The sequence below is a fragment of the Alternaria dauci genome, chromosome 9, assembly GCF_042100115.1.
Source record: "Alternaria dauci strain A2016 chromosome 9, whole genome shotgun sequence".
Taxonomy (NCBI): Eukaryota; Fungi; Ascomycota; class Dothideomycetes; order Pleosporales; family Pleosporaceae; genus Alternaria; species Alternaria dauci.
This window is the reverse complement of record NC_091280.1, coordinates 2,127,574-2,155,387: the sequence shown is the minus strand read 5'-3', so window position 1 is coordinate 2,155,387 and position 27,814 is coordinate 2,127,574. Positions and strand designations below refer to the sequence as shown.

Below are 27,814 nucleotides of genomic sequence, written 5' to 3'. Positions count from 1 at the left end.
CCCATAGACGGGCGAGACGGTATCGCAGGCGACATAGAGACCGCCCGCAGAAAGCGTTGACGCAATGGAGTTTGATCAGGAGTAGAGGGACTGCTGTGCTTTGTAGGAGACGACAGCGGCGTGGTAATGGTGGCTGTAATTCCAGCGTTCTCGTTTGGTACAGAGGCTGGTGTGGTGGTCGGGTTCGCACTAGAGGCCATGGCCGCTGCAGTGGGGATGATCCCGTTATCGATACCGGTGAACGGCTCCATCATGTGATTCCGTCTATGATGAGACGGACAGCAAGTGCTGGAGAGACCAAGAGCGCTGCACGCAAGACTGCTAAGGAATGGATCAATCAAGCAAACTATAGGGAGTTCAAGATGAAAACGCGACAAATCTTCTGCGACCAGTTGTGTGACAAACAAACATCAAATCGTCCCGCATATGCATACTGCAGTGAGACATGCAAGAGGCTCGATTCTTTTTGAGGAGTTAGGTATCGTCGGAAATTAGCGTGCACTCAGCTCATCAAAAGAAACGTGCTTCGGGAACATGTGGAGACTGCGTGGCACGAGCTCCATACCAAAAAAAGATGCGTTGCGCCGCGTCGCCTCACTGGGAAACGGAGAGATGCACAGGCCTAATTTACTTGGAGGATGATTGCTTCCTGCCCAAGAGTAAGCAGAGTTCCGTCTACAGGGTAGCTAGGTATTATGATATTCCCAATGGATGTTGATCCAAACCTTGCCGCAGCTATTCAACTTGTATGCATCTATAGCTTTTCCTTCAAGCTCGCCTTCAATCTCCTCTCTACCGCATCGAGGTACTCGTTGGTGGTGACCCAAGAACCCCGGTCCTTCTTTCCGCACGCAAGGGCCAGATCCTTAGTCATGATCTTATCGATATCCACAGTGTCCACGCAAGCTTTCTCGAGCTGCTGGGCGAAAACGACGAGCTCAGGGGTGTTGTCTAGCTCACCACGCTTAGCCAGACCTTGTGTCCAGGCATAGATGGAGGCGATGGGGTTGGTCGAGGTCTCGTTGCCCTTCTGGTGTTCCCGGAAGTGGCGGGTGACGGTGCCGTGCGCGGCTTCGGCTTCGAATGTTTTGCCGTCAGGGGTGATGAGGGTGGAGGTCATAAGGCCGAGGGAGCCGAAACCTTGAGCGACGATGTCGGACTGGACGTCTCCATCGTAGTCTAGAAATGTCAGTAGAGTCTTGTAAGCTGTGGGACATGTACGCACTCTTCAAGGCCATAATGTAGCCACCCTCGCTCTTGATCATCTGGGCAACCATGTCGTCAATCAGACGGTGCTCATACCAGATCTTGGCGGCCTCAAAGTCCTTCTTGTACTCGCTGTCGTAGATGGCTTGGAAGACATCCTTGAACTTTCCATCGTACGCCTTAAGAATGGTGTTCTTGGTGCTCATATACAGAGGCAGCTTCTTGTCCAAGGCCATCTTGAAAGAGGCGTGTGCGAAACCAGCGATGGACTCGGTAGTGTTGTACTGGGTCTGCGCGACACCACCCTCCGCAGGGAAGTCGTAGACCTTGATGACCTCAGGCTTGCCGCCCTTGGGGGTAAAGACCATCTCGAGTGTGCCTTCGCCGGGGATAACGCGGTCTTTCGCACGGTATTGGTCGCCGAAAGCGTGACGGCCGATGATGATGGGCTGCTTCCAGCCGGGGACGAGACGGGGGATGGTGGGAATGACGATGGGCGCGCGGAACACGGTGCCTCCTCTAAAATATGCTGTCAGCCATGCTTCTTCCATTGCCCCAGTGCACGACATACAGAATGTTTCGAATGGTGCCATTTGGCGACAGCCACATCTTCTTGAGCTTGAACTCCTCGACGCGCTGCTCATCTGGGGTGATTGTCGCGCATTTGACACCAACAGAGTACTTCTTGATAGCCTCGGCGGCATCGAGCGTGACTTGATCGTCGGTCTCGTCACGGTATGGCAGGCCAAGATCGTAGTACTTGAGGTCGATGTCGAGGTAGGGGTGGATGAATTTGTCCTTGATGACCTGCCAGATGATCCTGGTCATCTCATCACCGTCCAGCTCCACCACCGGGTTCTTGACCTTGATCTTCTTGATTCCTGTCTGGGACGCCATCCTGTACTGTCCAATTTGGGTATACAGACTGGGTGTTGCTGTTGGGGCGCTGTGTGCGGTGGTTCGTCGCGGGCTCGAAAATTGGGCCGATCTCGCAGCTGTCTGGGAAGCTAAACAGCGCGTCGCAAAGCTGCAAGTCTGTCGTCGGGGGAGTCGTGCAACGGAGGTTGCGGCGCGGAAAGCGGCGGGCGCTGTAGTCGCAGACCTCATGGCTGATAGGTGGTGTGGTATAACCTCGGAAACGCAGAACCACGGGCGTCCAGAAGTCGTTTCGTTCGCTACCGGCCGCGGTCCCGGTTGCGAAATACGGCGAAGATACTCGGCTGATATGTCAACAGGCTTAGTCGCTTGAGTCGCTAGCGGGGTAAGGAAAGCCGAGGAGGCAAGGAAGAGCCTTTACGCTGTCCCAGACGAACATGGCCCGGACCTGTCACGAGTACCTCGCTCGGGGGAACGGCTAATACCCCATGGTCGCATTGTGTTGATGCGAATTGGTTGCCTGGAATGGCGGCAGATGTTCCTTCGTTCGCTGTCATGTGTGCGCCTTCATCCCACAGCGCGGGGCAGCTGTGGCATATGACGTTTGGCCAAGCCTGACGTACTGGTGTGCCGAAGCAGACACGGCTGCACGACACGACTGCTGATCCTCCATTGATGGCGCAAGGCGGGAATTCTGTGGTTGAGCGACGCAAGTTTGGGTCAGAAACGCAGCGGAGCTTGCTGCAGTATATGTCAAGTAACTTACCCTGCGTTCGGGTCCCCTCATAATAACATGCGGGCACACACACACGGCTGCCGGATCCGCTTCGTCGCGATGCGCACGTAGAGGTCGTGTCATTGGCTGGCAATATGGATTTACTTTTGCCTACAAGGCGTGGCGTGGATGGAGCTGTCTGACTGGATCGAGCATTTCCAAAGCGAAAAAGAGGCGGGATTGAATTGGACTGACGGTTGAGAAAGTACCAGTTCGGAAAGCAAAGAACTTAATTCACATCTAATCAAGGCAATCGCGACTCAGCATCCAAATCCAAGACACGCAAACACACCCGGATGACAATCACAAGACTACCTAGGTAGGTACCTGATATTCCTCTTTCCCGCGCCCACGCCTACTTCTCATAGCTTCGCCAAGATCTTGTGTGTACGCACCAAGTTATGGTGTTCGTCGCGTCTTACTCTACCTGAGATATGCTCCGCAACGCCCTCGTTTGGAACCTGCTCTGGAGTGGGCTCTGGGTCGGGCTCTGGAGCAGGCCTGGGTTGGGATACATGCGCGACGATACACAGTTCTTTGTTAGTACATTGGAAGACTTGTATTCTGCTGATATACATGTGCCCAAGTTGTGCTTTGTGCTGAATCAGCATGTACCCGTAGCCTTGTATGTTCGGGGTACCCAGGATGGCGTGAAAGTCATCTGTACCAGCGTCCAATGTAAGCCCCGGCCATGGCCTAAGCTTCTCATGATTGTTGTTGTCGAACACTCTCCGGCACACTGACCTGGTCTCTTTATTATCGATAAAGACAGAGATCAAATATCGAAGGTTCTTGGCATCACGGCCATCCCTCCTGGTCATCTCTTGCCATATGAGCCAGCCCACATCAGAAAATTGATGGAGTCTAGGCATTTGAGCTGCTGGAACCGGTGGCTTCCTCTTTTCAGCAGTAACTGCGGGGCCGTGGCGATACAAACCAATGATGACACCCTCTTCTGTGTTGAGCGAAAGCATAAAATCAGCACCGGTAGCCCGGTACGTCTGGCCGCTGACTTGGTACGTCTGAAGGTCAACAACAGGCGAATCTTGAGGGACTTTGTGGACGACACCGAGGATTCGATTTTTGCCTCCCTCTTGCATGTACGTGTACGAGGAAACTCCAAGCTCGTCTAATGCATCGCCGATACCCCATTCATCGTGCAATTGAAATTCGTCCTCGTTTTGCGTCCAGGCTTCCGGATATGGGTGCCAATACCACGTGGCGAGGTCATCCCACCGTTGGTATGGAGATTGTGCACTTGTGCGGGGAGGTACGAAAAAGGGCCCGACTTCGTTGTCACTATGGTGCATCGACCATTCCAATATACATCCTTTTCGCTTGCAACGATTCCAAACTTCATCTGTTGCCGGCTCGATTCTTTTGGCAGAGAAAAAGTCTTTGTTTGGATTCGGTGAGACGGCGACAAAACCAGCATCCAGCGGCCCCAGGATCTTGTAGTTGGCGGAGAATACGCTATTAGTTGAGCAGCTGGAGGTCAGAGTGAGCTCTTCTATCATATATCTACGGGGATATCGTAGTACTACGATGTGTCGACAGCGCTGAAACAGGTAGTGAGGCAGTGCTTACTCTTGACAGATGTCCCCGGCGACGGTAGCAAAGAGGGCAGCTAACCCAAGGAATCCTGCGATCCGCATGACTTCCAAAGGCCTTTCCGATGATTATATCTAGGAAAAGGAATCAATTGTTGAGCGAGAGAGACATAAGTGTGCGTCGTGTAAGGCAAGCTAAGCGATTTCACCTTCACCTTCACTGGACAAAGAGCGACTATAATTATCAGGTAAGAAGTGCCAGAACACCATCCCTATCCAAATTCTTGGTTATCTCACCTCTATATTTCACACGTGGTAACACGGGCAACGGTCATAAGCACAAACCCGTGAAAGTAGGTTCCACTCATGATGGTCGTCTTGAGTGAAGGAACACGTAATTAAAGCAAGGCAGCAAGATATATGGGCGCGTGATGCACGGCCTAGGGCGTTATTTCATGGGCTATACCAGATTACACAACCGTAGGCGACGAGGTGATTCAACAGCTACAATTTACCACTGTTCCTACCTAGGTATTCCTCAACCCGTCATATCGACAACGCTCTATTAATCAAAACAAACATGGAGCGAAATAAAAACCTATTCTCTTAAGGTCGTCGGCCTCTCCTATGGAGTTCACTTTTACTCGGTTCTGCTTCAAGTTATCATACTAACACTTACTAGTACCGAAGCGAGGTATACACTGTCACTTCCTCCATACCTCGATCTCCACCTTGGAAAACGATGCAAACACCCGAGGGACGACGGGGCAAAGATCAGCTTCTCAATAGAGCTTTTCTCTGTTTCCCCTTTGCAGACATTTCACCATCACAGTGAACAAGACCCTGAATACTGCCTGGGACTTCCTAGCAAGGCAACACCAGCTCCCACACTGTATATATACCGGCCCATTCCTCCAAGATGCAAGTCCTCACATCTTTCAACTATCAACTACTCTTTATTTTGTGTAAACCGATCACTAAACGCTACCTAGGTATGCCGCCAAAAACGACTACAAGACCCAAGAAACGGAAGAAGCGAGATGCGTCACCCGAAAACGACCGTAACCACTGCACCAAAGCCCGCAAGATTGAAGCTCCCCAAATCGACCTGCCCAGGACCCAGGCGCAACCCCAAAACGTCGCAAGGTTACCACGAGGCCTCCGCGGACCCAAGGGGATAAAACTCAAGCAAATCCAATACCACAAGTTCAACGAAGACATCCCAATCTACCACTACGCCGCCTCTTTCCTCTCCGTCCCAAACTTCCGCTCCATGCTGAACCGCCAACAACACGGCTACGTCAACTACCTGCTCGGCGGCGATCCTCTGGCCTCCACGCCCACCCCACCAGGCGATGAAACCCCTCCCGGTTGCCTAGAAGTCGGCTATCTCCCCTCCGTCTTCATGCTAGGCGGCTCAGCGCTCGGCTTCCGGCTTCCTTCTAATCCACCGGCCACACAGTGGTTGTGCTTCGATCGGGATGTGAGGAGTCTTCTCCAGGTGCTGGATATTAATACGTCGACGCAGAGCATGTTGTTTGATCATGTTGCAAGTCTGTCGCGGGCGCCGCCGCCAGCGAAGAAGTGGGTTAGGAAGTTGACTTATACAGAGCATAGAGATTGGTATGTAAGTCTGAGAGACGCGAGGAGGGTGGTATTTAGGTTAGATTTAACGTGGAGGAGGTATTGGTCGGACATGTTTGTTGACAATATGAAGAAGAAAAGGGAAGTGCAAGTTGGATTGCAGAGGAGGACAGCGATGGTGGAGGGTGCTGTGGGTGCGGATGAGGAAGAGGACTACAGTAATGTTGGGGAAGAGGGGGAAGGAAGTGGTGAAAAAGCGAAAGAAGATGAAGATGAAGATGAAGAAACCGCGATTACCCGTCAGCGCAGCGTCAGCAGTCCAGAAACAATTGGCAGGCACTCGCCTTTTGTTTACCGCGACGCTATTTCCGATCGGAACGTTACGCCGCAGAAAAGCTCCAGATCAAATCACTTGCGATCGTCCTCAAACACCTCACCACTCAGCAGCCGAAGCACAAATATACGGCAGCCGCAGCCTCTTTCGCCAACGGACAAGAAGGCGAAGAAAAGGCGGTTGTTGGACGGCAGCTACGATTGAGAAGTACTGCGTTAGGACAAAGCTTTGGCGAAATGCGCTTGCTGTGGATGCGTCGGGTCGAAAGCTATCAAAAATGGCGTTTCTGTAGGATTATAGCTCTTAAGGCGTGCTGTACCAATACATGAATTAATGACTAGTATGTAATACCCCCTCCTTAATACTACAACTACAACACATCGTCTTTCGTTTCTCATGATATCATCACCTCCACATGCCCAGCGCGTGGGCCACTGCTACCATTACAGGCCTATGCCTTGAGTCCAATCTCATCAGCAGTGAGGATAAACTCCATGAACCCAGCATTGGTATCGATGATGTTTTGAATGTACTCCTCGCTTGTGGGGTAGAAGTTGGTCGGGTAGCCAAATTCCATGGTGTAGCCGTAAACCTTGGTGAGCGCCTTGTTCCCGTGCCAGCGGCTGAAGGACCAGTCGTCTGTAGCACCAGAGGTAGGGTAGAGACCAACGGCTTGTTGGGGGATATAGTCGCGGCCGCCGACGGCGATCATGGCATCGGTGGTGCGGTTGGCAGCGATACGGATGTTGTCCCAGTCTTCTTGGTCAATGTACTCCTTGTAAATCTCATCTTCGACAACACCGCGCTTGCCATCGTAAGCTGGGTTGAACAAGTTCTGCTTTGGGTCATGGGATTGGTCGATGTCGTCACCCCATGAGTAGAGGAGAGTTCCAGCAGCGGAGTGAACGTCAATGTACCAGTGAATGTTGGGGTACTGGTCATAGACCCAAGCCATGTCTCTCGACTCTGGCTCGGAGAATGGCGCGGTGCCGTAGAAAGCCTGCGAAGAGGGGTTGGTTGAAGCCGGGGCTACGGAGGGATCGAACTTCTCAGTGAAGTTCCAGAGGAAGTCGAAGTTCCTGTTAAGATCTACACCAACACTCAGAGGAAGGCCGGGAGTGGAAGAGGCGGGATTGCGGTTCTTTCGCCAGAGGTTGCTGTTTGCCTGGTCATGGTTCACACCGTCTGGGTTCAGCATAGGAATGAACACGATTCCGGCACCAAGAACCTTCTTGACTTGGCTGTTGGTGTACTTCTTGTTGCCATAGGTCAGGCCGATGCGGTGCTCGTTTGCGTAAAGCAGGTCAGAGACAAAGTAGATGAGATTGTCAGGTCCACCGCGCTCACGGGCGTGAATTCCTTTGAATGTTAGTTTATCCTTTGAAATGTAAATCTGACCAAAGGCGTACCAGAGGTGAAGTAAATGTACTGCTTGTCATTCTTGATCTTCTCCGCCTTGTTGGCAACGCCGCCAATGATCGATCGTCCCTCGAAGGTCTTTTCTGGCGTTGTGAAGAGTGTCATGCCATATTCCTTCTCCAAACCCTTCATGGCGGTGTAGACCTCGTTGATGTTGAAGACACCGGCGCTCTGGAGCTCTGCATACTCGCTGGGCTTCCTGGTACCGAGACCGCGAGGTGCGACCTTTCCACCCTTGAAACGATCGCCCTTGCCGATGGGTGCAGTTGCGGTCTGTCGCTTGTTCATGTTGTGCAAAAGCTCAACGCGAACGAGCTCAGGATCCAGGCTTCGCTTGAAGTGGTCCAAGTGGTCCTCTGAAATGACAGCATGCAGCTTGTGCTCGCCGCCAGCAGCCATGACAACAGGACGGCAGCCATAGTCGATCTCGCTGTTGGCCGAGATGAAGTCGTACAGCTGGTTCTTCTCCTTGGCGTAGAACGCAACGCTCAGCACATCCGACGCAAGGACAGCGCCAGGGAGCAGACCGAGGAGAGTGGAGACCTTCATGGCGGGCAGCGGTAAGAATGCTGCGACGAGTAGAAGTTGCAAGTCGTGCAGATACAGACTGTCGCCATGCTGTTGTTATTTATTCAAAGTCGATTGCTTGGTACTTTGTATTGCCAGCCTCTTAGACGAGCGCATTGCTCCCAGCTTCCTGATGCGGTAATCGGGGGACGGCGTTCCAAGACTCCAAGACGGCAAGCGCTCTTGGCTGGCGTACATGCTGTACGATTCTAAGCAGGTCCTAAGTGTTATCTTCTGCTATGGCCACACGGATTCCTGCCTAACGCAAAACATCATGTTGGTGGTAAGCAAACAGGATGCAAAATGCTTTAAAGGATCCAGACTCCTGGCTCGTGGTGTCGGAGGCGTTGCCAAGACCGCTGAAGGCGGGTTAGCAAGGCACTGATGATTGTGGCTGCGAGGCTGTATGAATGGTGGTGTAGATAAGCGTTATACCGAGGCTGTCAAGTTCGAGAGGCACAGGAGCTTTCCATGCACTCGGTGATGAGGTAAAGTCGAACACCCCACAGCTGTGTAAAGAGGGTCGTTCGATTTTATCGCATTACTGAGTGCATGCATGATCGAGCGGTAGTATACCAGGGTGGTTACCGGGGCTTCGGTGACGGAGGGCAAGAACGGGGCAGAGGCCCGTAATTTGGGTTAGCACGCCGAACTCGGGCGAAGAAGCAGCAGCGGACGTTTTTTGTTGATTAGTCACTGTCACAATAGCGCAAAAAAACTTAGAGCACATAAGAGATGATTATTGAGAGCGGGCGATATATTGGGGAACTTGAATGAAGGGGTGTAGAGACAGCAAGGGCGGAAGGCTTTGCTTTTGCCAAGTGTCGCTGACGCCTATCTCCGCGCCGCCCAGATGTGTTCGTCACTTCTCATATCTCTCCCATACGCAAACATGAAACCGCGTTGATATCTGATATCTGCCTGTGCCTGCGAGGCATCCACGACTCGCGATGGAATACAATTCACTGCCTCCAGAGATTACCGTCCTGCTGTTAGGCGACGCTGAGGTCGGGAAGTCGACGTTCTTGTCGTGAGTACTACCATCCGGCGTGCACCATACAGGCCGATCGAGGCAATCAAAGCTTGTCAATGACATCTCATCACATTTGCTGATGGTTCAAAGTCGCCTGTCACTCGGTGTACAGCCTCAGAACGACGACCTCCCACCGTATGAGCTCCCCAAGCTGCGCGACATCGACCAGCCGTATGCCTTCGATATCGCTCTCTATGGCCGGCCATACAGGCTGCAGTTCTACGACACAGCTTCACCTCAGAACTATACGCTTCTACACCCCCAATTCGTGATCCTCTGCTACGACATTTCTTCGCGCGCGTCGCTCGAATCGCTCTCCTCGACATGGCTGCCGGTAGTGAATAAGCACTTCAATTACGACGAAAACTTGCCTGTGATGGTCCTTGGTCTGAAGAGGGATCTGAGGAGACAATGGACGTTGGCGGAGCATGGCCCGGATAAGAAGGGCAAGGGCGCGAGCGTTATGCCACACGAGGGATTGCAGACTGCGCAACGAATGCTGTGCGATCACTATGCTGAATGTAGTGCGCTGACAGGGGAGCTGTGTCGGCAGGTGTTGGAGGATGTCGCAAAGACATGTGCAAAGACGACAACCAAGGATGGCGCCAAAACTAAAGCTGATGTGTGCACCCTCATGTAATTGGACGTATATGAAAGCGCAACCTGCCTAGACTCCAACGTGGGCGCGATTGATCATGTCGAACAGAGAGATGCGTTGGACTGCTCACGTACAACCGGTTCAAGTATCGCGGTCACGGGTGCTTGAGCGTGGTTACCTCGTCTCGAGGCAGAACCTTGTTCCATATTGGGGTTCCACATAGGTACATCCTCAATTCTGAGCAGCGCTTTTCATTAAGCTACCAACCCGATGGGCCATGACCTGGATATGTCTTGTATGCAGTGTGGACTAACATCAGACTACCACAGGCTACAGGGCCCGGACATTGCATGTCCATTAGCTACATACTCCAAGGTGTCGTAGGCGGCGCTGCTCCCGACAGGACTTTCTTCTTCCTCGGTCCATCGCCGACGGCATTCATCCGACCAACCACCCAGCAACTCCTCGCCAAATGCACCACCGGCCCTTCAACAGATGCCCACAACGAAGCCGCGGCTTATGAGATCGGCAAATCCGCCGCTGCACGTCTCCAGTTTATGCTGTGCCGCTTGACAGATGGTCGAACCATACGTCACTACGACATGCAGATCGCGGCGCACGTGCCGACGCCGTGCATGTTGATCCTCCAAAACTACCCCGCAAAGACGCCGCTTGCTACCCCAGAAGCTAAGAGACGTTTGATCCGCCTCCACACAAGAGGGTCAATTGCATTGAGGGGTGCCTGGGGAGGCAAGGCATGCATGCTAAGTGGGTGACGTTGCCGAAGAAGGTATGCCGTCGTGATGCTACGATTCGGGCTTTGCATTATACCGAGATGCATTAAAGGGTAAAAGCTCCCCATGGGGTTGAGGTCGTGCATTGCCCTGTCACATTCTTCTCCCATATTGCCTGCAACTACACCATGGCGACAGCACTCGATCACGACAAGCTCTCCGCCGAGCACCAGAAAACCGAGAATGTCGCGGAGAAGATCTCGAATTCATCGGGCAGTGGCGAGCTCGAAGCTCAGGATATAGATCTTGCGGAGAAGGAGGCTGCTCGTGTGCTGAGGAAAGTAGACATGAGACTGGTCCCGATGTTGTCTCTTCTCTATCTCGTCGCGTTCATCGATCGGAGCAACAGTAAGTGCAGGCTCTCGAACAAACATGTATCCAAATACTAACCCATTGTAGTCGGTAATGCGAGGATTGCTGGTATGACGGATGACCTTCGCATGGACGGTATCCAGTACAATACTGCAGTCACCCTATTCTTCGTTCCTTACACACTCCTCGAAGTGCCCAGCAACATCGTGCTCAAAATGATGCGCCCAAGTCATTGGATGGCAATCCTGATGTTCTCTTGGGGTCTCGTTATGACGCTCATGGGCCTAACGACCAGCTACGGTGGTCTCCTTGCCGGACGATTCTTTTTGGGTGTGACAGAGGTAGGTCGATAACCTCCAAATCCAGACTTGACAGCGTATACTCACACCCGTAGTCTGGCTTCTTCCCCGCAGCAACATTCCTGCTTACTCTCTGGTATCGCCGTTTCGAACTCCAGCGCCGCATGGCTGTTTTCTACATCGCCGCCTCCCTCGCTGGTGCTTTCAGTGGTCTACTCGCCTACGGTATTGAGCAGCTCGATGGCCGCTCCGGGCTTGCAGGATGGCAGTGGATCTTCCTCATTGAGGGATTGATCCCAGTTGCACTCGCACTCATCATCTGGAAGATTCTGCCGGATAGCCCAGAAACTGCCAAGTTCCTTACACAACCAGAGCGCGACTTGCTTGTTTCCCGGTTGTCCAACGATTCAGGGTCTGGTCAGGGTCAGGCCACCAACAGTGATAAGATTAGCAAAGAGCAGATCATCACTGGCCTTTCTGATTGGAAAATTTGGGCCGCTACGGTTGTGTTCTGGGGAAATACTGTTGGAGTTTACGGGTAAGTCGACGACGACAATGTTTGCTATGATCCGTGACTGACACTCTTATATAGATTCACAGCCACCGTGCCATCTGTTATCAAAGAGCTCGGGTACACCAGTGCCAATGCCCAACTCATGACCATCCCCATCTACGTTTTCGCCGCTATCCTTACCCTCGTATTCGCCTGGGCCTCTGATCTGACGCGCATGCGCTCCCCATACATCATTGGAGGATACTCGATTGCCGTGTGCGGCTTCATCGCTCAACTGGCCATTCCCAAGCCCGCCTACCCCGGTATCACCTATGGCTTCCTTTTCCCGGTAGCCGGAGGTCTATACTGCCCTTTTACCTGCCTTGTCTCGTGGATTGGCAACTCCCTCGCACCATCGTCCAAGCGTGCCGTTGGTATGGCTCTCTTGATTTCCGTGGGAAATATGGGTGGTATCATGGGAAGCAACATTTATCTCTCGCGCGAGGCACCAAAGTACACGACTGGTTTCGCGGCTAGTTTGGCCATGTGTTGTACTGCCATTCTCATGACTTTGGTGTTGAGGTGGGCGTATGCGAAGGAGAATAGACTGAGGGATGAGCTGATTGCGGAGCATGGTGAGGATGCTATTCGTGCGAGGTATTCGGAGCAGGAGTTGTTGCTTATGGGTGATAAGAGCCCGTTTTACCGATATACTTTGTAATTTGGATCCACGAGAAGATGTCTTAGTGTATCGACATCTGTTTAGATGTAACAATGAGAGAAGCGATGGCTTCTTCGATGATCAAATGAGATTTTACACAATGCATATGCAATTGGTGCTCATAACATCTGGGTGATTATATCAAGCGCATTACCCAACGAAATTCACCGAACTAAGGTCAGGGTAAGACGATTCTGCCCAGCAAAGTGTACAATTATGCTGGGTTACAGGACATTCCTATTATGTTCACTACAAGGCTAGGAAACAACTCGTGACAATCAATTAAAAGTACATGGACATGTATACCGGATCGATTTGCTAAAAGAGCGACAGACGATACATGCTGTATCTCTACTGAGTAGTCTACCACTGCGTTTAGTCGTAACGGCAGTCTCAACGTACGAACTCGACTACACTATCTATACAGACAGACTTCAAGCCATCACAGCCTTGAGGATGAACTGGGCGTTGGCGGCATTATCAGTAATAGTGTACGAAATCACTTCCGTTCCGCTGTCCTTGCCAGAGCCACGGACGTTGAGTTGCTGCTTTGCCTTGCTGCTCGCGTTGTTGATGCTGAAGCACGCGTTAGATAATCTCCCCTATTCACGGATAGTTGCGAAAGAAAGAACTTACGCGTAAGCACCATTTCCAGTGTATGCAATCTTCCAGCGGATGGCGGTGTCGAGGGGAGGGCGGATCTCAGAGGTGATTTTACCGCCTTCGTCTACATGGATATGGGTGGTTAGAAGACGGGTATGCCGCGGGAGGATATAGAATGGCCTACCGTTCATGCACAGGTACAAACCAGAGTTTGCGCAGATGATGTGGTATTCGCGGTCGCCCTTCTCGGACATGGCGGACGTGCCTCCTGCTGATACAATCTCAAAGTGGGTGTTGTTGGCGCCGGTGGTCCGTTGGCTAGTGGATGGTCAGTCGAAGACGGCGATGTTGAGTCGTGGTAGGCAAACGTACTATAGCTTTATTGGGGTGCCAGCCTTGGTCGCACCGCCCCAAACATTTAGGCTCATCTCCGGAGCATGTTTGGGGAGAATTTCGTACATTCCGGGGCCGGTGTAGTCAGACATGTTGGTTTTGTGTAGAAGGTGGTTTTGGCTAAGAAGATTCGTTTAAATGTAGTGGTGAAGAGATGATGGTGAGGAGAATGAAAATTCGAGGAATGTAGGAGGGCTTTTGTAGAGTTTGATGGTAGCAAAAGCAACTCCTCATACTTCATCTCTTCCTGAACGGCATTAGACGATCTCCTGTCCTGCAGTATGGTTCTCTGATCTAGAATCTTGAAATCTACTCCATGATGTTGGACGCCTCGAAGGCCAAGTTAAAATTAAGCCTATGAGAGCAGTCGCTAGGCCTACGTCGATTGCCAAGGGGCCGAGTCCCTGACCTCTAAGCTCCGTCAGGTGTATTCCCGACAGCCCTTCCGATGGTGTTTCAGTCTGCATGCAAGTCTGCATCATCACTGTGGACTAACTCCCCTCTGTACTCTTTCATTATCGTGATCTTCATTGTCAAAACCAGTCATGTAGTATATAATTTTGAAGAGAACTTAATGCATCGTAAACCTGTTGTGTGTGATCATGGTTCTTCAAAGCGTGGTCGTTTGAGAGACTAGGTGGTTGGGTACAAGCATACCAGCGATTAGCTGGAAGATACACGAAGACGCATATGGCGGAAGAGCGGTGAAGCGTGTGTTTCAGGAAAATGTTCGTTTACATGCGCGAAGTAGCGTTTCCAGCTCTAGATCTCTGTCGCGACATGCTACCCGACGCTCCGAATGCGAAATAACATCACTGGACGGCGCAGATCCAGTAAGTCATGTGCAGTATGCATGCACGAGAGTGTTGAACGATATCGGACCGAACATCAGTACTAAGCGGATGTTCTGTCGCTTAGGACTATCGAGGAAGCAAGTGTCCACTCCGACGTAGCAGAGGCTGCTCATTGTAGCCAGGTCTGTGTTAGAGTGAGATTGCTTTTAGTCCACGCGACCGCAATGGTATCGCTTTCCAGTTTTGGCATGACGAGCTCTTCGTAGCCTGCGCCCTAGGTGCGGGATAAGGCAATACAATGTGAAATAGTATCCACGACACACTTTGTGAAACGGAATCATTGCTGCCATCTTCGCACTGCAGAACGCCCATTAGCGATGGAACAAGCTACTCAGTCAGACCAAGGTGGGATAGTTTTCTGAACAGCAGGGCTAGTCGGAAGTCGAGGTGAGGCGTCACTGCAGCTGCTCGTCAATAAAGTTGGTGTGCTGCATTTCTGACCTGAAGGTGTCTGCACTCGGATCAGCACAAACCCACCGACCCACTCACACTTGCGAGTCTCTCTCAACGCCACTCTCTGCATCAGGCTTAAGCCGTTTCGACTGACCTAAGATGGTTGTGTAGAATATCGGCGGTGCCTTCTCAAATCGTGTTCAAGTGCTGACGTCCACCCTGAACACATACGTCTGCAGGCTGTGGTGACGGGTATCATCGGTGTAGTGTACAGAGATGTAGATCTTGGTGTGCTCCGGTAACGCTGCGACATGTGCATAACGGTGGCGTGTTGCATCTGAATACACGTCGACATACACTACTCCGCTAACGCCTAACGGCAATCCCGACCCCGCGCGGGGCGTTCCGCATCACACCCACATCGCGAACAAACGGGCTATGATTGGATTATGCCCCTTTTGTACTCCATAATTGGAAGAGGTTGCGCTCCACTTGTAGACGGGTTCGAGACTCCTAGGCAGCTCGAATGGAAGACCGGCACCTGGCAGCTAGGTCTACCGACCAGTGATGCTGCACGACATTCCTCGGGTACCCAGCTCCTTCTCTGACGGGTAGAGCTGCCCGAACGATATCATTGGAGACACTGCAACGGCACACATAGATCGATTGCCCGGTAATGACAGTGACCCGAGCGTCTTACGTGCATGCTTCCTGGTAAAGCGGCACCATACAGTAACGCATGCGAGGTGCTCTCTTGTGCAGTTCCGTCTAATTGCTGTCAGATAACAAGACGATCTGAAAGTAGGGCGACTTTCTTAGTTGAACCGTGATTGTAGAAGGTCATAGGGTATCTGGTAGTGATGGAGTGGCTGAGAGGTGCAGAAGGTGTCTAGGTCGAAGTTGAGTACCTAGGGACGCTAAAGTGGGGCGATCTCGGGACCTCCCGAACTTTCTAGATCACGGGCGCGATAGCTGCCTCGCGCAACTTTCTTTCAGCACACCCATTTATTCCTTTGACGCTTGCGCAAACCCAAGTATACGAACCTTTCTGAAGCACACCGTATCCATATTTCGCGCTCGCACGAAGCACACATCTACGCGCCGCATCTAGCCGTTAACCCCGCATACTTGGACCTCTCATCCTCCACCGCCACCCACCTCCAACCCAACCCTCACGCGCTCGTGCATACCCACCCTCACATACACCCACCATGGGCTCCGTAGTCCTCCCCCACCTCCGCACAGGATGGCACGTCGACCAAGCCATCCTCAGCGAAGAGGACCGGCTAGTCCTGATCCGCTTCGGCCGCGACTCGGACCCCGACTGCATGTCGCAAGACGAAGTGCTGTACAAGATTGCGGACCGCGTCAAAAACTTTTGTGCCATTTACCTCTGCGATCTCGACGAAGTGCCCGATTTCAAAGCCATGTACGAGTTGTATGATCCTTGTACCGTCATGTTCTTCTTCCGCAATAAGCACATGATGTGTGATTTTGGGACGGGTAACAATAATAAGTTGAACTGGGTGTTGGAGGATAAGCAGGAGTTTATTGATATTATTGAGACGGTGTATCGGGGGGCGAAGAAGGGGAGGGGTTTGGTGGTTTCGCCCAAGGATTATAGTACTAGGTACAGGTACTAGAGGGATGGGCACTGTGTGGGTCTGGATACATGGCGTATTGGGGTTTGGATATGACAACGAGATTGATACCAAAAGGACTGGTGCAGATGTGGTTCCTGCTACAAGTCTCAAGAGACTGGATAGACTGTTGTGGATGGAGAGATAGGATGGTTGCAAGAGTGTGTTGAAGCTGAAGGTATGGATACGATATCACGGCAGCTCTATGAGGGGGCTTACATATGCCTTTGGAGAATGTTCATGACGTAATGAGGTTCTAATCATGTGGTTGTTACGACATATGTTGAAACACTTGATTCATCTCACGATTCTACCGTTTCCCCTGCTTTGCTCTCAACCTTCTTTTCCCGTTCTGCGCCCCTGACGCTGTCTTCCCATAGTCCCCCTCTTACGCCTCTCCAAACGATCTCTAGGGTCCCTCTTCTCGGGAGCAATCGCGGAAACACAACAACGACCTCTTCCTCGTCCTCGACTACTATCATGAGATAGAATCTGACCTCGAACCCCTTGAAAGCCTCGTGTATGAAGACGTCCTGTATGCTCGTCGTAGGTATAAAGCGCGTAGTGGGCGTCTGGAGATATGTCAAAGATGTAGTCGACGTCTGGACACCGAGGCCCCGGAGTATGGTGAGAGATTCTTCTGTGGATTGCCTTAGCTTGGAAGTGAGAAGAGACGATCAGGGAAGTGAGCTACCTGTGTAGTTCCGGCGCAAGACCAGAAAGAGCATGAGACATGCGCTAGGTACTAGGTATCGCCATTGGCACGCTTCTGCAAGCCTCACGAGATGCGCTTCAACACCATGGCCCATTTTGAATAGTGTAAGAGCAGGATCGTATTGAGCTTCATATGTGACGCGGAATTTGAGCCATAAGGATAGTACACTTGCGATTCCGAGCAAGACTCTCAGCAATATTCCTGCATAGTATCCCACGAGAGCAGGCAGTGTCTTGGGAACAGAACGCGTCGAAACGGTGTATGTGATGGTGGACGACGTTGGCTGCAGCACCTGGAATGTTTGCGCGGGCGGAGAGTTCAAGCGGTCAACGAGCGACAACATGGCTCTGGAACGGAAACAGGCATTGCTAGAGGACCGAGAGTGTAGGCGGCGGAATGTGGGGATGAGAGGAACCTTGGGCAACGGGATGACGCGCTCAGTACGCTTCTTATCGATAAGACCGTCACGTTTTCTACGCAGCTGCCTCACCTCACACAAGCTTACTTGCGCTCCACCCTCTTCTTTACACGATAAACCTCTCGAGTAAACTCAGTCACAATGGACTCTTCAAAAGCAGACCGCGACCGCTCTCGCTCCCCCCGCCGATCCCCCGCTCCCCGCAAACCCAAAAACTTCAGCAACCTCAAATTCAAAGGCGACCGCGACCGCCGCGACCCAGACCGAGAAAGGGACAGGCGTCCACGAGATTTCGACCGCGATCGCAGACGCGACGGCGACCAAGACCGTGACCGCGATCGCCGGCCCCGCGACCCTTCGCGCGACAGACGACGAGACTCGAGCCGCGAGCGGCGTCGGCGCTCCTCCCGCTCGCGCGACCGCAAACCACGCGACGCGAACCGCGACAGCAAGCCCAAGGACAAGAAACCCGCTGCGCCTGCTGCGCCCTCTGAGCCCATGATTCTCGTCACTATCAACGACCGCCTGGGCACAAAGACACAGGTCCCCTGTCTCCCTAGCGACCCTATTAAGCTGCTGAAGGCCATGGTTGCGGCGAAGATTGGAAGGCCGGTGCATGAGATTATGCTCAAGAGGCAGGGGGAGAGGCCGTTTCATGATAATCTTACGTGTGCAGATTATGCGATTAGTAATGGTGTGCAGATTGATTTGGAGTTGAATACCGGGGATTGAGGTAGGAGCAAGGAAGGAGAGAAGGTTTATCTGGGGCGGCTGGGAGAAGATGGATATATTGGTGCATGTGTAACGCAAAGCCACACGGAGAAATCGCGACAGATTATGATACCCAATAAAGTGTTTCTTGCTTGATCAGGCACGCAGATATCCCAGCGATCAGCCTACTAGGCAACTACAGGAGAGCAATACTCTACCTAGGTGACTACAGGGGGGGCGTTCGATCTTTCCCTTCTATGGCGTGCTATACACCACCTAATCCCATGTACATCTCGTCTCTCTATCATCTACTCATCCCCGTCATCCTCCTTCGCCTGAGTGAGCTCTGGCATGCCTCTCCTGACTCTATACTTCTCATTCACCACCTCTACACTCTCCTGCCTCTCCCTCTGCAAAATAGGCATATAGTTCCCCTTTGCCTTCCCCAAATCCCCTCCATCAAACACCCTCGGCCCACCCCTCGCAATCCCAATACTCTGCTGCTCAACCGGCACCTCAGCATCCAGCGTCGAGTGTCCCAAGCCCGCAATCTTATCGAGCAACAGCGCTGAAAGCGTCTCATCAATCTTATTTCCGCGCCACACCTCCCAGACATCGTCAATGACACCGCCACGACCCCATTTCCCACGACCAATGGTCGCAGGACCTCCTCCGCCCTTGGCTTTCCCTTTTGCCTTTGGCTCGCTGCCGCCTTCGTCGCCAATGTAGATCCATTCGAGGCGGTCTTGGTAGCCGTGTTCGCGCTCCTCGGTGCTGCGGACTTCGTGTGCGTGTGGGAAGATGCAGTCCCAGAGGACGAGCGGGGCATCCGATGCCATTTCGTATTTTGGTCGTTGGGGGTTGGCGGTGATGTCAAGGAGTTTGGGGACTAGGGATGGGGACTCGAGGCCTTGGCCGATGAGGAAGAGGATCGCGACCAAGGAGCGGACTTGGTGCCAGAGAAAGGCGGAGCCGTGGAGGGTGAAGGAGTAGAGCTTTGGTTGCTCGCCGTTGATGTGGGGAGCAGAGAGAGCGGGGTGGGAGAGGAAGCCTGGTACCGACAGGGAAGACACTTCTTCAATGTCGGCGTGGAAGATGCGGCGTTGGAAGTTTGTGAGTTGTTTGCTTGCGTCGATTTTGCAAAAGTTGCGAAAGTCGTGGAGGCCGACGAGTGACTTGCACGCTTTTCGCATGGCTTCGATGTCGAGCCAGCCTTCGCGCATTGTCTCTTGGTTCTCTGTAGTAACAGGCTTGGAGTTGTTGTAGTTGGTGTTGGTCTTGTACTGCCCTGAAGATCCAGGTACTGGTGCGAAGCAAGGATTTGTGAAGAAGTACTTGTACCGCCGTTCCTTACAGGAGAAGCGAGCGCTGAAGTCTTCTGGTGGGTTTGGACACCACGCATAAACACGAATATCCGGAGGTAGGACGCGGTTCAGAAGCTGGATATATGGGAGTTCGTCGGTAAGATCGTTGAACGGCTTTTGTGGGGTGTCGTGGACGTCGTCTGATGATAACGGTGATTCTTCGTTGCCTGCTTCTCTTTCTCCGTCCGCACGTTGTACAGGCTCGGATACTTTTGGTAATGGCTTGTTACTCCTGACCCTCACGCCAATGACCTGTCCAAAAGCACTCACGCCCCGATCTGTCCGCCCGCACTTTGAGTATTCACAGCCGTCCCAGTTCACATCGGCCCCTTCCCTATCCCATTTTGCAAAAGCCTTTCTGTCAATTCTCTCATATTTCCTTTCGTCGCCGCCCGTGGGTATCGGGTTGATCAAGCGCGTCTTGACCAGCGCCTTCCAGACCTCTTCCTCAATTGTAGGTAATGGTGTGCTGTTGTTTTTGTGGTGCTCAAAGCCATTGTATTTCTGTCCCAGATAGGCAAACTTCAGCGCGATCAACCGTGTGCTGTATTTCGAAGCATCAAAGGCTTTCGGCGGTGCCTTGCGGACTGTGCGTAGTTCCCATGGCTTGAGCGGTTCAGTAGGCACGGATGCCGGTTCGTTCGTAGGGGACGAAGAGGTCGGTTCGGCAACTCCTTGCGCATTCCCTCCGATCTGCTTCTCCAGCTCCTGTATTCTGGCAATCAACTGCTCTTGTGACCATTCTTCATACCCCGCCATGTTCCCTCTTCTCCCATGCGCTTCCCGCAACTGTACGCGTCGCGGGACTCTCGAAAGCTTGTGGAAGCTGCGCCGCGAACAGAATAGCCGATGGAGCGATCGTTGGAATTCGGGAAAGGCGTGGGGTAGCGGCCCGCGCATTGTTCGACTACATCGTGGATGACTCTCAGTATTATTTTTGGTATGCGGCCTGACGTTCAGGGTCCAGCGCGTCTAGCCGAGGCAGGAAAGGTGGGTTGGGTGGATCGTTGCATCCCACATCTCAACCGCGTCTTCGATCTTATCTGTCCGACCTTGCAGTCTTCATCTCACGATGAATCATATCTCGTCCAAACGACCGATATTGGGTCTGTCTGCACTGTTCCCGCCACGTGCCTGCTTTGGCAGTCCCCGACATTCATATCTCGATTTGGTCACTAGAATTGTCAACTCTACACTTCGCGATACAACCTCATCCTGATGTATCGTAGCCTGGCAAAATAGCTGCTGTAGAGAATATGCACCTCGGAATCGGAACCCTACCGAATCTTCAGGCCACCATCCTCATATTACCCCCGTTCGCAGCCATGCCTAGCAATATCGTACTAAGGTGTTCGTAGACGGCGAGGGTCTGCGCCACTCGTCCCTCATTCGTGGAGAGCCTCCAGCTCAAAAAAATCCTGTATCTTGCTGAACGTGATGCCTAGAAATCCAACTGGGCAGCTGGAACATCGTCCAAATGTTCCAATCTTGGGTTTGCAGATAGCTGGCGAATAGAGCCATGCTATGAGATGCAGGCTTTCCGTCATGATCACGCAGTACGTGGTGAAACCCGGTTGTCTTCAGCTGAGCGGACGCTCCCGTGGTTGTCGTGGTGGCTGCTAGGTGCGGAGACATTCTTGGCAATACTACAAACCCCTAGTCCTGATGCTATTTTCATCAGCCCACGGGCAGGCTGAAGCTGCCAAACTACATATGACCTTCTGGACCGAGGATGAGGATCTTTTTGCTTCATTCATCTATCCTGTCTCGGTCGTTCGACGAGGGCTACGTGCACATACAAGGCCGTGCAGCGAAACTCTCACCAGCAGTAGCTTCATAAGATACTCCATAGCGAGCCACACCATAAGCCTAACCAGTGGTACCGCCCTCTGGATTCTGAGACCTACAATTAGTACCTACTCCTGCTTGGAACGAGAGAGGGTTATAGCCTCAATATGGCAGAGGCAGGGCGCATCCGTCGAATACCCAAGTATGTAGAAGACAAGCTGCGGTACGTGTCTACAGAAATCGATGGGATGATTATTTAATGATAGAGCCAAGCAGACGCCTCCGATCGCGTTGGAAGCCTCCGTCAGCCAGTTCACAATCACAACAGCCACAAGTGGATGAAAGTCCTTTTGCAACCTCTACAGATCCGTCGGACGCACCGAGGTTAGCACAAACACAGACGGGAATGGATAACGAGCTTGTCTTGTGTGACACCTGCAAGCGGGTTAACTGGTACTGCCTGCCGTTCGAAGATGAGGAAGGAGAACCCCACCATGAGTCTCTTCAAGCCCTAATTGACTCCATGAAAACGTGCAATCTCTGCGCATTCGTTTTCCATGCCGCCGTTTCCAACTTTCGCCGCTCTCAGGAACGTCCACCGGGTAGTCGCCCTTGCTGGAGACGCTATGAGACTGTCTGTGTGCCTCAAGACGAACGCGGAAACAATGTCCGTAGGGCAGCTTACATCAAGGAACTAGGACCCGCCATGCCTGAATTCGAATCAGATGTTGTATCTGGAGAACGTGGCGGCTACTTCACTCATATGAAATTTGAGTGGGATACTGAGATGATATATTCACGTTCAGTATTCGTGAGTGTCACGGGTTTCACAAAGGCTCAGGATGTCGAACCAGTAGAAAGTGCCGCCGTTACCCTAAATGAATTAGGCGCGCAGATCCCGAAGAACATGGGAATCTGGCTGTATGGTAACCATTGGAACCAGCCGGAGACTGGTGGAAATCCCATCGATGGGTGGTACATCATGGGTATCGGTGCTCGATTTGGAACGTCTGGTCATGTGTTTGATAGTATCAACAACCCCAGGAGAGACGTACATATCCGCGGAAGTGCTCTCTCGGTATCCACGGATGGTGGTTAGTATTTCACCTGCAGATTATCATAGAAAGCCCGCATCACTAAGTCCACTAGCATTTCCGATACCGTGCATGCCTCGTCGGTTTCCTGAGATCGATTCCAGCTCGAGCATAGCGTACGAACGGATCAGCCACTGGATCGAGAACGGCACCAAACACCATACATGCAGAGGCCCACCGGAGAACCCATTACTGCCCACTAGAGTACTTGACGTTTCGGGTTCTGATGAATCGATACCGCTTTATGAGAGCCTTGGTGCACGCGGCAAATATATCGCATTGAGCCACCGATGGGGTACGTCGTCGAGGCTCACAGCTACCGTATCGAATTATGAAGACCCGAAACGCGGGATTATGGTTGCTTCGCTTCCAAAAACATTTCGGGATGCAGTTCAAATTACCCGTCGTCTGGGTATCCGTTTTCTGTGGATAGACTGTCTCTGTATCATACAAAATTCAGTCGGCGGTCTTAATTGGGAATACGAGGCGTCGCGAATAGGAGAGTACTACTACAATTCCTACATCACCATCGCCGCAGCGAATTCTACCGATAGCCAGACGGGCTGTTTCCCGCAGCGTACGGATACGCCCTATGTTTCATCGCCGTCACGATCACTAGGTTACAATACCACAGTTCACGCTCGAGGCCCGAACACGCTTGCAAAGAAGATAAGGCTTCCCAATCTCTATAGCAACAACGACTCCAATATGTACTTCTTCAAAGAGTGGCTCCCAGGCTCCTGCACGCAGTCGCCACAAATGGCCATGATCGGTTCTTTTGGTCAGGTCCTGGATCCGCTCGAAGATGAACCGCTGAGTAGTCGTGGCTGGACACTGCAAGAACGACTCCTTCCTTCGAGGGTTGTTCATTACGCCAAGGATCAAATATACTTCCAGTGCGACTGCACGGTGCAATCTGAAGACGGGTTCAAATTGCCAAACAAATTCTTTAACCTGGACCTACTAATTGATACTCATATGATTCCTTTCAAGGACCACGGCGTAACAGAAGATAGCATGTCTTTCATCCCAGGCCATCAGCCGACACCACAAAACTATGGAAGATGGGACGGTGGATGGCTTAGCTTGATTCAGAATTACTCTCTGCGAGAGCTGACGAAACGACCAGACAAGCTTCCAGCATTATCCGGTTTAGCGCGAATGTTGGCCAAGGCAACCGGAGACCGGTATCTTGCTGGGCTTTGGGCGCGTCATATCCCAGAAGATTTGTTTTGGCGCGTTTACCCGTGGGAAGAGTCCTTCGAAGGCGAAACTCCGGTCAAGGGGAAATTGTTAGGCCGTGTGACAAGATTGGAAGAATACCGAGCGCCCTCGTGGTCGTGGGCGTCGCTGGATGCACCTGTCCAATTCCTTCCTCTCACCTACAAGAGTCTCGTTTGTCGGATCATTAGCTGTTCTACCACACCGAGTGGTGTCGATGAGTACGGGAAGGTAAAGGCGGGCAAGCTCGTGATGGAGGTATGACTCTTCTTTACTTTGAACCCCAGCATTGGATGAAAGAGCTTTTACTGACATGACCAGGGCCCTATCTACGAAATCTTCCCTCGCGCTCGCCGAGACAACGAGTGGGCCACACACGGAGAGCCAGTCGAGATTCGCTTCTTGCCAGGTGACAATCGCGGCATTTCCCTGGGGCACATGTATCTTGACCATCGTGATGAACCTCTACCACCAAATTTCTATGCCCTGTTCCTCGATTCGGGAAACGCTCTCGTGTTGCGCCCGCGACCAAGCCCTTCAGCCTCACAACTAGACGAGCCATTGAGGAAGGTGCTGGAACGTGAGCTTGATCGTATGCCTGAAGCTATCCTTACCACGAACGACATCATCGAACAGATTCAGCAGAGGCCAGAGACGAAAACGTGGGTTTTCCAGGCAGTGGCTAATGCTGAGAGAATTGGCCTCGCAACCTTTACAAACAGCGGTGAAAACAAGAAGAAACCAAGGAGAGATGAACCATACCCGGATCTGAATGGGCTGAGACTGGAAGATATCGAGATGACACAATCGGGGGAATCTTGGGGCATGATCACAGCTGAGGATCCAAAGGTCCGCGTCACGATTCTTTGAGAGAAGCACTTGTTGTATTATGTCGTTCTCACAAGATCCCAATAGCAATATCTCCCCTGATTCTCGCATAAATCTTGATATCAGCTTCCAAATCCAATTTGATGTGTACCTTCAGGCTGCCTTTCACGTCTGATCCATTGTCAAGACCGAAGCCCTCGCTTGCCTCCTCGTCCTCCTCGTCATTGTTGTTGCCTCCCTTTTTCGACTTCTTCTTGTTCTTTGGGGTCACTGTAGAGGTGACGGTATTGCCTAGTTTGCCGATTGTGTCGCCGGGTCCTCCCTCACGGCCGCCGGTTGCGTTGTCGGCAGTGTCGGTTACGCTGGTTGTGACTTAGAATGTGGCAAGAGTGTTAGGGAAGTGTCAATAGCCTACTTTTTCGTGAGGTTATCCATTTTGAGCTCAGATTCCGGCGCGATTTCACTATCTGGGGTTTGTGGTGGTGTGAGTTGAGGTTGTGGTGGAGGTAAAGTCAATTGAGGTATTGTCGCTTTCCTGCGATGCGGAAGTTGCGCTGACCACGCCAGTTCTCACAACTTTGACACGGAGGGATTTGAATGGCAAGGTTGGAAGCGCTGTGCGAGCGTACGTTGATTGATAAACCTCTCGACGCAAGGTACTAGACGGACATGTCCGAAGTGCCCGCATCTATCAGCTGCAGCTGCATCATCGATCTACGGGTCGGCGAGGTGATCTCCACGAGTATGAGTGCTGGATTGGTTGCGATCTCGCATGCGATTCGCGTGCACCTATGGCTCTAATGCAGGAGATGCGTGGAGTTGCCGGCTAGCGCTGTAGCTTCGAGTACAATTCCTCAACAGGGTAATCGCTTCTCGCCCAATGCAGCATCGCAGCTCATCAAGTTCCACGGATCAGCCGTATGGGGTTTCTTCTTCGTCATTGGCCCCGGCATTCACTATCGACCGTGTCGATCGTCTTGAAGCTAAGCGTAGCGGGAACCTGAAGCCATTCGTCCACTAACTCTTTGATTGGCTTCTGCAGTTGATTCATGCAGCCACACGGAGACCGTCTTTTATTTTTCGTCATGGGCTTTTACACGAGCGATCAAGGTGCATACAGAAGCCTTTCTTTTTCTGGCACCTTGATGTGGGGTTTCCAATAGATACCTGGGTAGCGACGCCTGATCAGCTAGCACATGCTATACCTAGGGACTATACACCAAGAGACAATCCTCCTGATCATTTTGACTGGCTCACTCTTCGCATTATCTTTAGAACGTAAAAGATGGTGTTCGGCCTCCTGGCTCTCGTGGGAACAGTTCCCTTGACCGCGACATCCGTTCTTGCCCTGCAGAGTCAGACTGAGAACGCGAAAAACAATGCTGCCGACGAGGACGCAGACGACTGGAAGGGCGAGAGGTGCCACATGCGATGCCGACCGACTGCGAGGACACCAGAAGACCGCAAAGAATTGTTCAAGGACAGTCGCGTCGTACTATGTGGAGGGCGACTGTACATCGAGCTATCGACATACGAGGGACCGGCACATCACCCATTTACCGGATACTACTTGCCTTTCCCAAAGAAGGATTACGAAGGCATTGTATCTACCATCTCGGATCATCCACCACAGCTCAATTGGGTGTATCTAAATACCGACTCGGAAATCTTTCAGCTCAGCCACGGACTACGTGTTGATGCAGAAGAGGGCCAAGCTGGTCCTTGGGATGCTCGTTTGTGCCCAAACGGTGAGAAGCGATACACCTTTGAGGGTTGGGAGGGGTTTATTGCCGTGGAGACTGGGGGCGAGCCGGGGTTGTGGGCGCTTTGTTTCGACAAATTTAATGATGGCTTGAAAGGCAGGGTCCGAGGAGGCCAAAGGACTGTCGAGCTGGAGCTGGTACGTGAAGAGATAGAGGGTTGATCGCCAACAACGCTTCTCGACAGCCTTGGGTGAGCCTCGTATTGGGCTGCAAATAGTCGCCAGATTCCAGATTCCGGGTTCCAGGCCCTGTATTTCGGCGCGCTCGCGACAAATGTCTTGGAGACAAGACAAAACAAGCCCGAGCACGCAGGCTATGTTCACCGACTGCACGCGTCCTTGTTCTCGATGTTTGTACAGACCAGACGCTGGTCATCCATTGGCCAGAAAAAAGTGTCCGAAAACAAGTTCATGGAAACGCATCTTGTGCATAGCTGCATTTGCTAGACAGGCCCAGGCGTTGTTGAATACGAAGGATCGAATTGAAGAGGGACGATGTGGCTGACGCGTGTTTCCGATTCGCGATCGCCGGTGATGACGTATGCTAGCGTGACAACAGCATGACAGCTTCAGCCTTCCCACATCTTTATCTCCACTCTGCGTCTCCTCACTTGGCAACGTCCAGATTCCCATCTCGCATCTGCTATCGCTAACAAAGAAGAGCCTATCTTCATCTTCTTTACTACCCTTCTTTTGTCACTATGTGCGACTGCGTTCCTCTTCCGATCGTGTGCTTCCAATGCGGAACGTATGTGACTGGCTAGTCCAAAATTTACGCGTTGTGCTAACCACGGCTACGTGAATAGCAACCAGAACCCGTGCCATTGTAAAGTTATTGGACCTACTCTGGGCTTCGTGGTCACAGTGGGCATGGCTGTAGGTATCACCTCAACCGCGCGCAATCAGTTACTCATGTTTCTTAGATCTTCTGTTGGCCTGCGTCGCTCCTCTGCTGCTGCTGCGCCACTGATACGGGAAAGAGGTGAGCTACTTGTACACATCTGCGAATTCAGCACTGACCACAGCAGCGTATTGGCTCTCCCTGTGGACACGGGCAACGCCATCAGTAATGCGATACCCATATGACGAGACTCATGCGATGCAACAAAACTCCTGCGACCTTCCTACATTACAAGTTATTCTCCAGCACCTATTCTGCAAGCGTCACTACCATTAGCGAAGCAAGAGTTGGAGGACTGGTGAGGAGCTGGTGACTTGAACATGATACCCACCAGCAACTGGATTCCTAATCAACCTAATCAATTCTTTTACGATTCTGACACTCTTTCGGTGACGTAAACGGTGAGACGTAGTACAGCTCCCACGGGTGCGTTTGTTCGGCTAGGCACATCGTGCCACGTCAACACGTGAGAACGCGTTGCTCTCACCTTCTCCCCTTCACCCTGAGAATTAAAATTAATAAGCGGGTAACCTTTTAGATTTCTAGATTAGGTCCCGCGATCGCACAT

At 52.1% G+C, this 27,814-nt stretch overlaps 13 protein-coding genes across 13 annotated transcripts; 7 read left to right on the top strand and 6 right to left on the bottom strand.

Annotated features, from left to right (window-relative positions):
- Nucleotides 1-754: 754 nt before the first annotated feature.
- ACET3X_009401 (uncharacterized protein) lies at nt 755-2,103 on the bottom strand (the record flags this gene model as incomplete). The annotated part of the gene is made up of 3 exons (XM_069455592.1): nt 755-1,179; nt 1,226-1,725; nt 1,778-2,103. The coding sequence occupies 3 exons, from the start codon at nt 2,101-2,103 to the stop codon at nt 755-757; spliced, it is 1,251 nt and encodes a 416-aa protein (XP_069303478.1).
- Nucleotides 2,104-5,401: 3,298 nt separating this feature from the next.
- Nucleotides 5,402-6,000, top strand: ACET3X_009400 (uncharacterized protein; the record flags this gene model as incomplete). Its single annotated transcript, XM_069455591.1, has 2 exons — nt 5,402-5,890; nt 5,962-6,000. The coding sequence occupies 2 exons, from the start codon at nt 5,402-5,404 to the stop codon at nt 5,998-6,000; spliced, it is 528 nt and encodes a 175-aa protein (XP_069303477.1).
- A 637-nt stretch (nt 6,001-6,637) lies between these two features.
- ACET3X_009399 (uncharacterized protein) lies at nt 6,638-8,293 on the bottom strand (the record flags this gene model as incomplete). Its single annotated transcript, XM_069455589.1, has 2 exons — nt 6,638-7,684; nt 7,735-8,293. The coding sequence occupies 2 exons, from the start codon at nt 8,291-8,293 to the stop codon at nt 6,777-6,779; spliced, it is 1,467 nt and encodes a 488-aa protein (XP_069303476.1). The 3' UTR covers nt 6,638-6,776.
- Nucleotides 8,294-9,261: 968 nt separating this feature from the next.
- ACET3X_009398 (uncharacterized protein) lies at nt 9,262-9,984 on the top strand (the record flags this gene model as incomplete). The annotated part of the gene is made up of 2 exons (XM_069455588.1): nt 9,262-9,341; nt 9,435-9,984. The coding sequence occupies 2 exons, from the start codon at nt 9,262-9,264 to the stop codon at nt 9,982-9,984; spliced, it is 630 nt and encodes a 209-aa protein (XP_069303475.1).
- An 880-nt stretch (nt 9,985-10,864) lies between these two features.
- Nucleotides 10,865-12,561, top strand: ACET3X_009397 (uncharacterized protein; the record flags this gene model as incomplete). Its single annotated transcript, XM_069455587.1, has 4 exons — nt 10,865-11,084; nt 11,136-11,389; nt 11,443-11,885; nt 11,940-12,561. 4 exons carry the CDS (start codon nt 10,865-10,867, stop codon nt 12,559-12,561), a joined length of 1,539 nt encoding a protein of 512 aa, XP_069303474.1.
- A 434-nt stretch (nt 12,562-12,995) lies between these two features.
- Nucleotides 12,996-13,649, bottom strand: ACET3X_009396 (uncharacterized protein; the record flags this gene model as incomplete). Its single annotated transcript, XM_069455586.1, has 4 exons — nt 12,996-13,137; nt 13,198-13,288; nt 13,349-13,482; nt 13,537-13,649. The coding sequence occupies 4 exons, from the start codon at nt 13,647-13,649 to the stop codon at nt 12,996-12,998; spliced, it is 480 nt and encodes a 159-aa protein (XP_069303473.1).
- Nucleotides 13,650-16,015: 2,366 nt separating this feature from the next.
- ACET3X_009395 (uncharacterized protein) lies at nt 16,016-16,289 on the top strand (the record flags this gene model as incomplete). The annotated part of the gene is made up of 2 exons (XM_069455585.1): nt 16,016-16,233; nt 16,283-16,289. 2 exons carry the CDS (start codon nt 16,016-16,018, stop codon nt 16,287-16,289), a joined length of 225 nt encoding a protein of 74 aa, XP_069303472.1.
- A 457-nt stretch (nt 16,290-16,746) lies between these two features.
- Nucleotides 16,747-17,253, bottom strand: ACET3X_009394 (uncharacterized protein; the record flags this gene model as incomplete). The annotated part of the gene is made up of 2 exons (XM_069455584.1): nt 16,747-17,084; nt 17,139-17,253. 2 exons carry the CDS (start codon nt 17,251-17,253, stop codon nt 16,747-16,749), a joined length of 453 nt encoding a protein of 150 aa, XP_069303471.1.
- A 465-nt stretch (nt 17,254-17,718) lies between these two features.
- Nucleotides 17,719-18,309, top strand: ACET3X_009393 (uncharacterized protein; the record flags this gene model as incomplete). The annotated part of the gene is made up of 1 exon (XM_069455583.1): nt 17,719-18,309. One exon carries the CDS (start codon nt 17,719-17,721, stop codon nt 18,307-18,309), a length of 591 nt encoding a protein of 196 aa, XP_069303470.1.
- A 287-nt stretch (nt 18,310-18,596) lies between these two features.
- ACET3X_009392 (uncharacterized protein) lies at nt 18,597-20,411 on the bottom strand (the record flags this gene model as incomplete). The annotated part of the gene is made up of 1 exon (XM_069455582.1): nt 18,597-20,411. One exon carries the CDS (start codon nt 20,409-20,411, stop codon nt 18,597-18,599), a length of 1,815 nt encoding a protein of 604 aa, XP_069303469.1.
- A 2,831-nt stretch (nt 20,412-23,242) lies between these two features.
- Nucleotides 23,243-24,625, top strand: ACET3X_009391 (uncharacterized protein; the record flags this gene model as incomplete). Its single annotated transcript, XM_069455581.1, has 2 exons — nt 23,243-24,013; nt 24,077-24,625. 2 exons carry the CDS (start codon nt 23,243-23,245, stop codon nt 24,623-24,625), a joined length of 1,320 nt encoding a protein of 439 aa, XP_069303468.1.
- A 28-nt stretch (nt 24,626-24,653) lies between these two features.
- Nucleotides 24,654-25,018, bottom strand: ACET3X_009390 (uncharacterized protein; the record flags this gene model as incomplete). The annotated part of the gene is made up of 2 exons (XM_069455580.1): nt 24,654-24,945; nt 24,999-25,018. 2 exons carry the CDS (start codon nt 25,016-25,018, stop codon nt 24,654-24,656), a joined length of 312 nt encoding a protein of 103 aa, XP_069303467.1.
- A 1,932-nt stretch (nt 25,019-26,950) lies between these two features.
- On the top strand, nt 26,951-27,601 carry ACET3X_009389 (uncharacterized protein). Its single transcript, XM_069455578.1, has 4 exons — nt 26,951-27,093; nt 27,152-27,221; nt 27,269-27,327; nt 27,374-27,601. The coding sequence occupies exons 1-4, from the start codon at nt 27,047-27,049 to the stop codon at nt 27,429-27,431; spliced, it is 234 nt and encodes a 77-aa protein (XP_069303466.1). The 5' UTR covers nt 26,951-27,046; the 3' UTR covers nt 27,432-27,601.
- The last annotated feature ends 213 nt before the right edge of the window (nt 27,602-27,814 follow it).

What these genes read in the sequence shown, in the direction of transcription:
- ACET3X_009389 (XM_069455578.1), top strand. Translation starts at nt 27,047, where the DNA reads ATGTGCGACTGCGTTCCTCTTCCGATCGTGTGCTTCCAATGCGGAAC. An exon ending in TGGTCACAGTGGGCATGGCT is followed by an intron (nt 27,222 to 27,268) that starts GTAGGTATCACC and finishes CATGTTTCTTAG; the next exon opens with ATCTTCTGTTGGCCTGCGTC. An exon ending in GCCACTGATACGGGAAAGAG is followed by an intron (nt 27,328 to 27,373) that starts GTGAGCTACTTG and finishes TGACCACAGCAG; the next exon opens with CGTATTGGCTCTCCCTGTGG.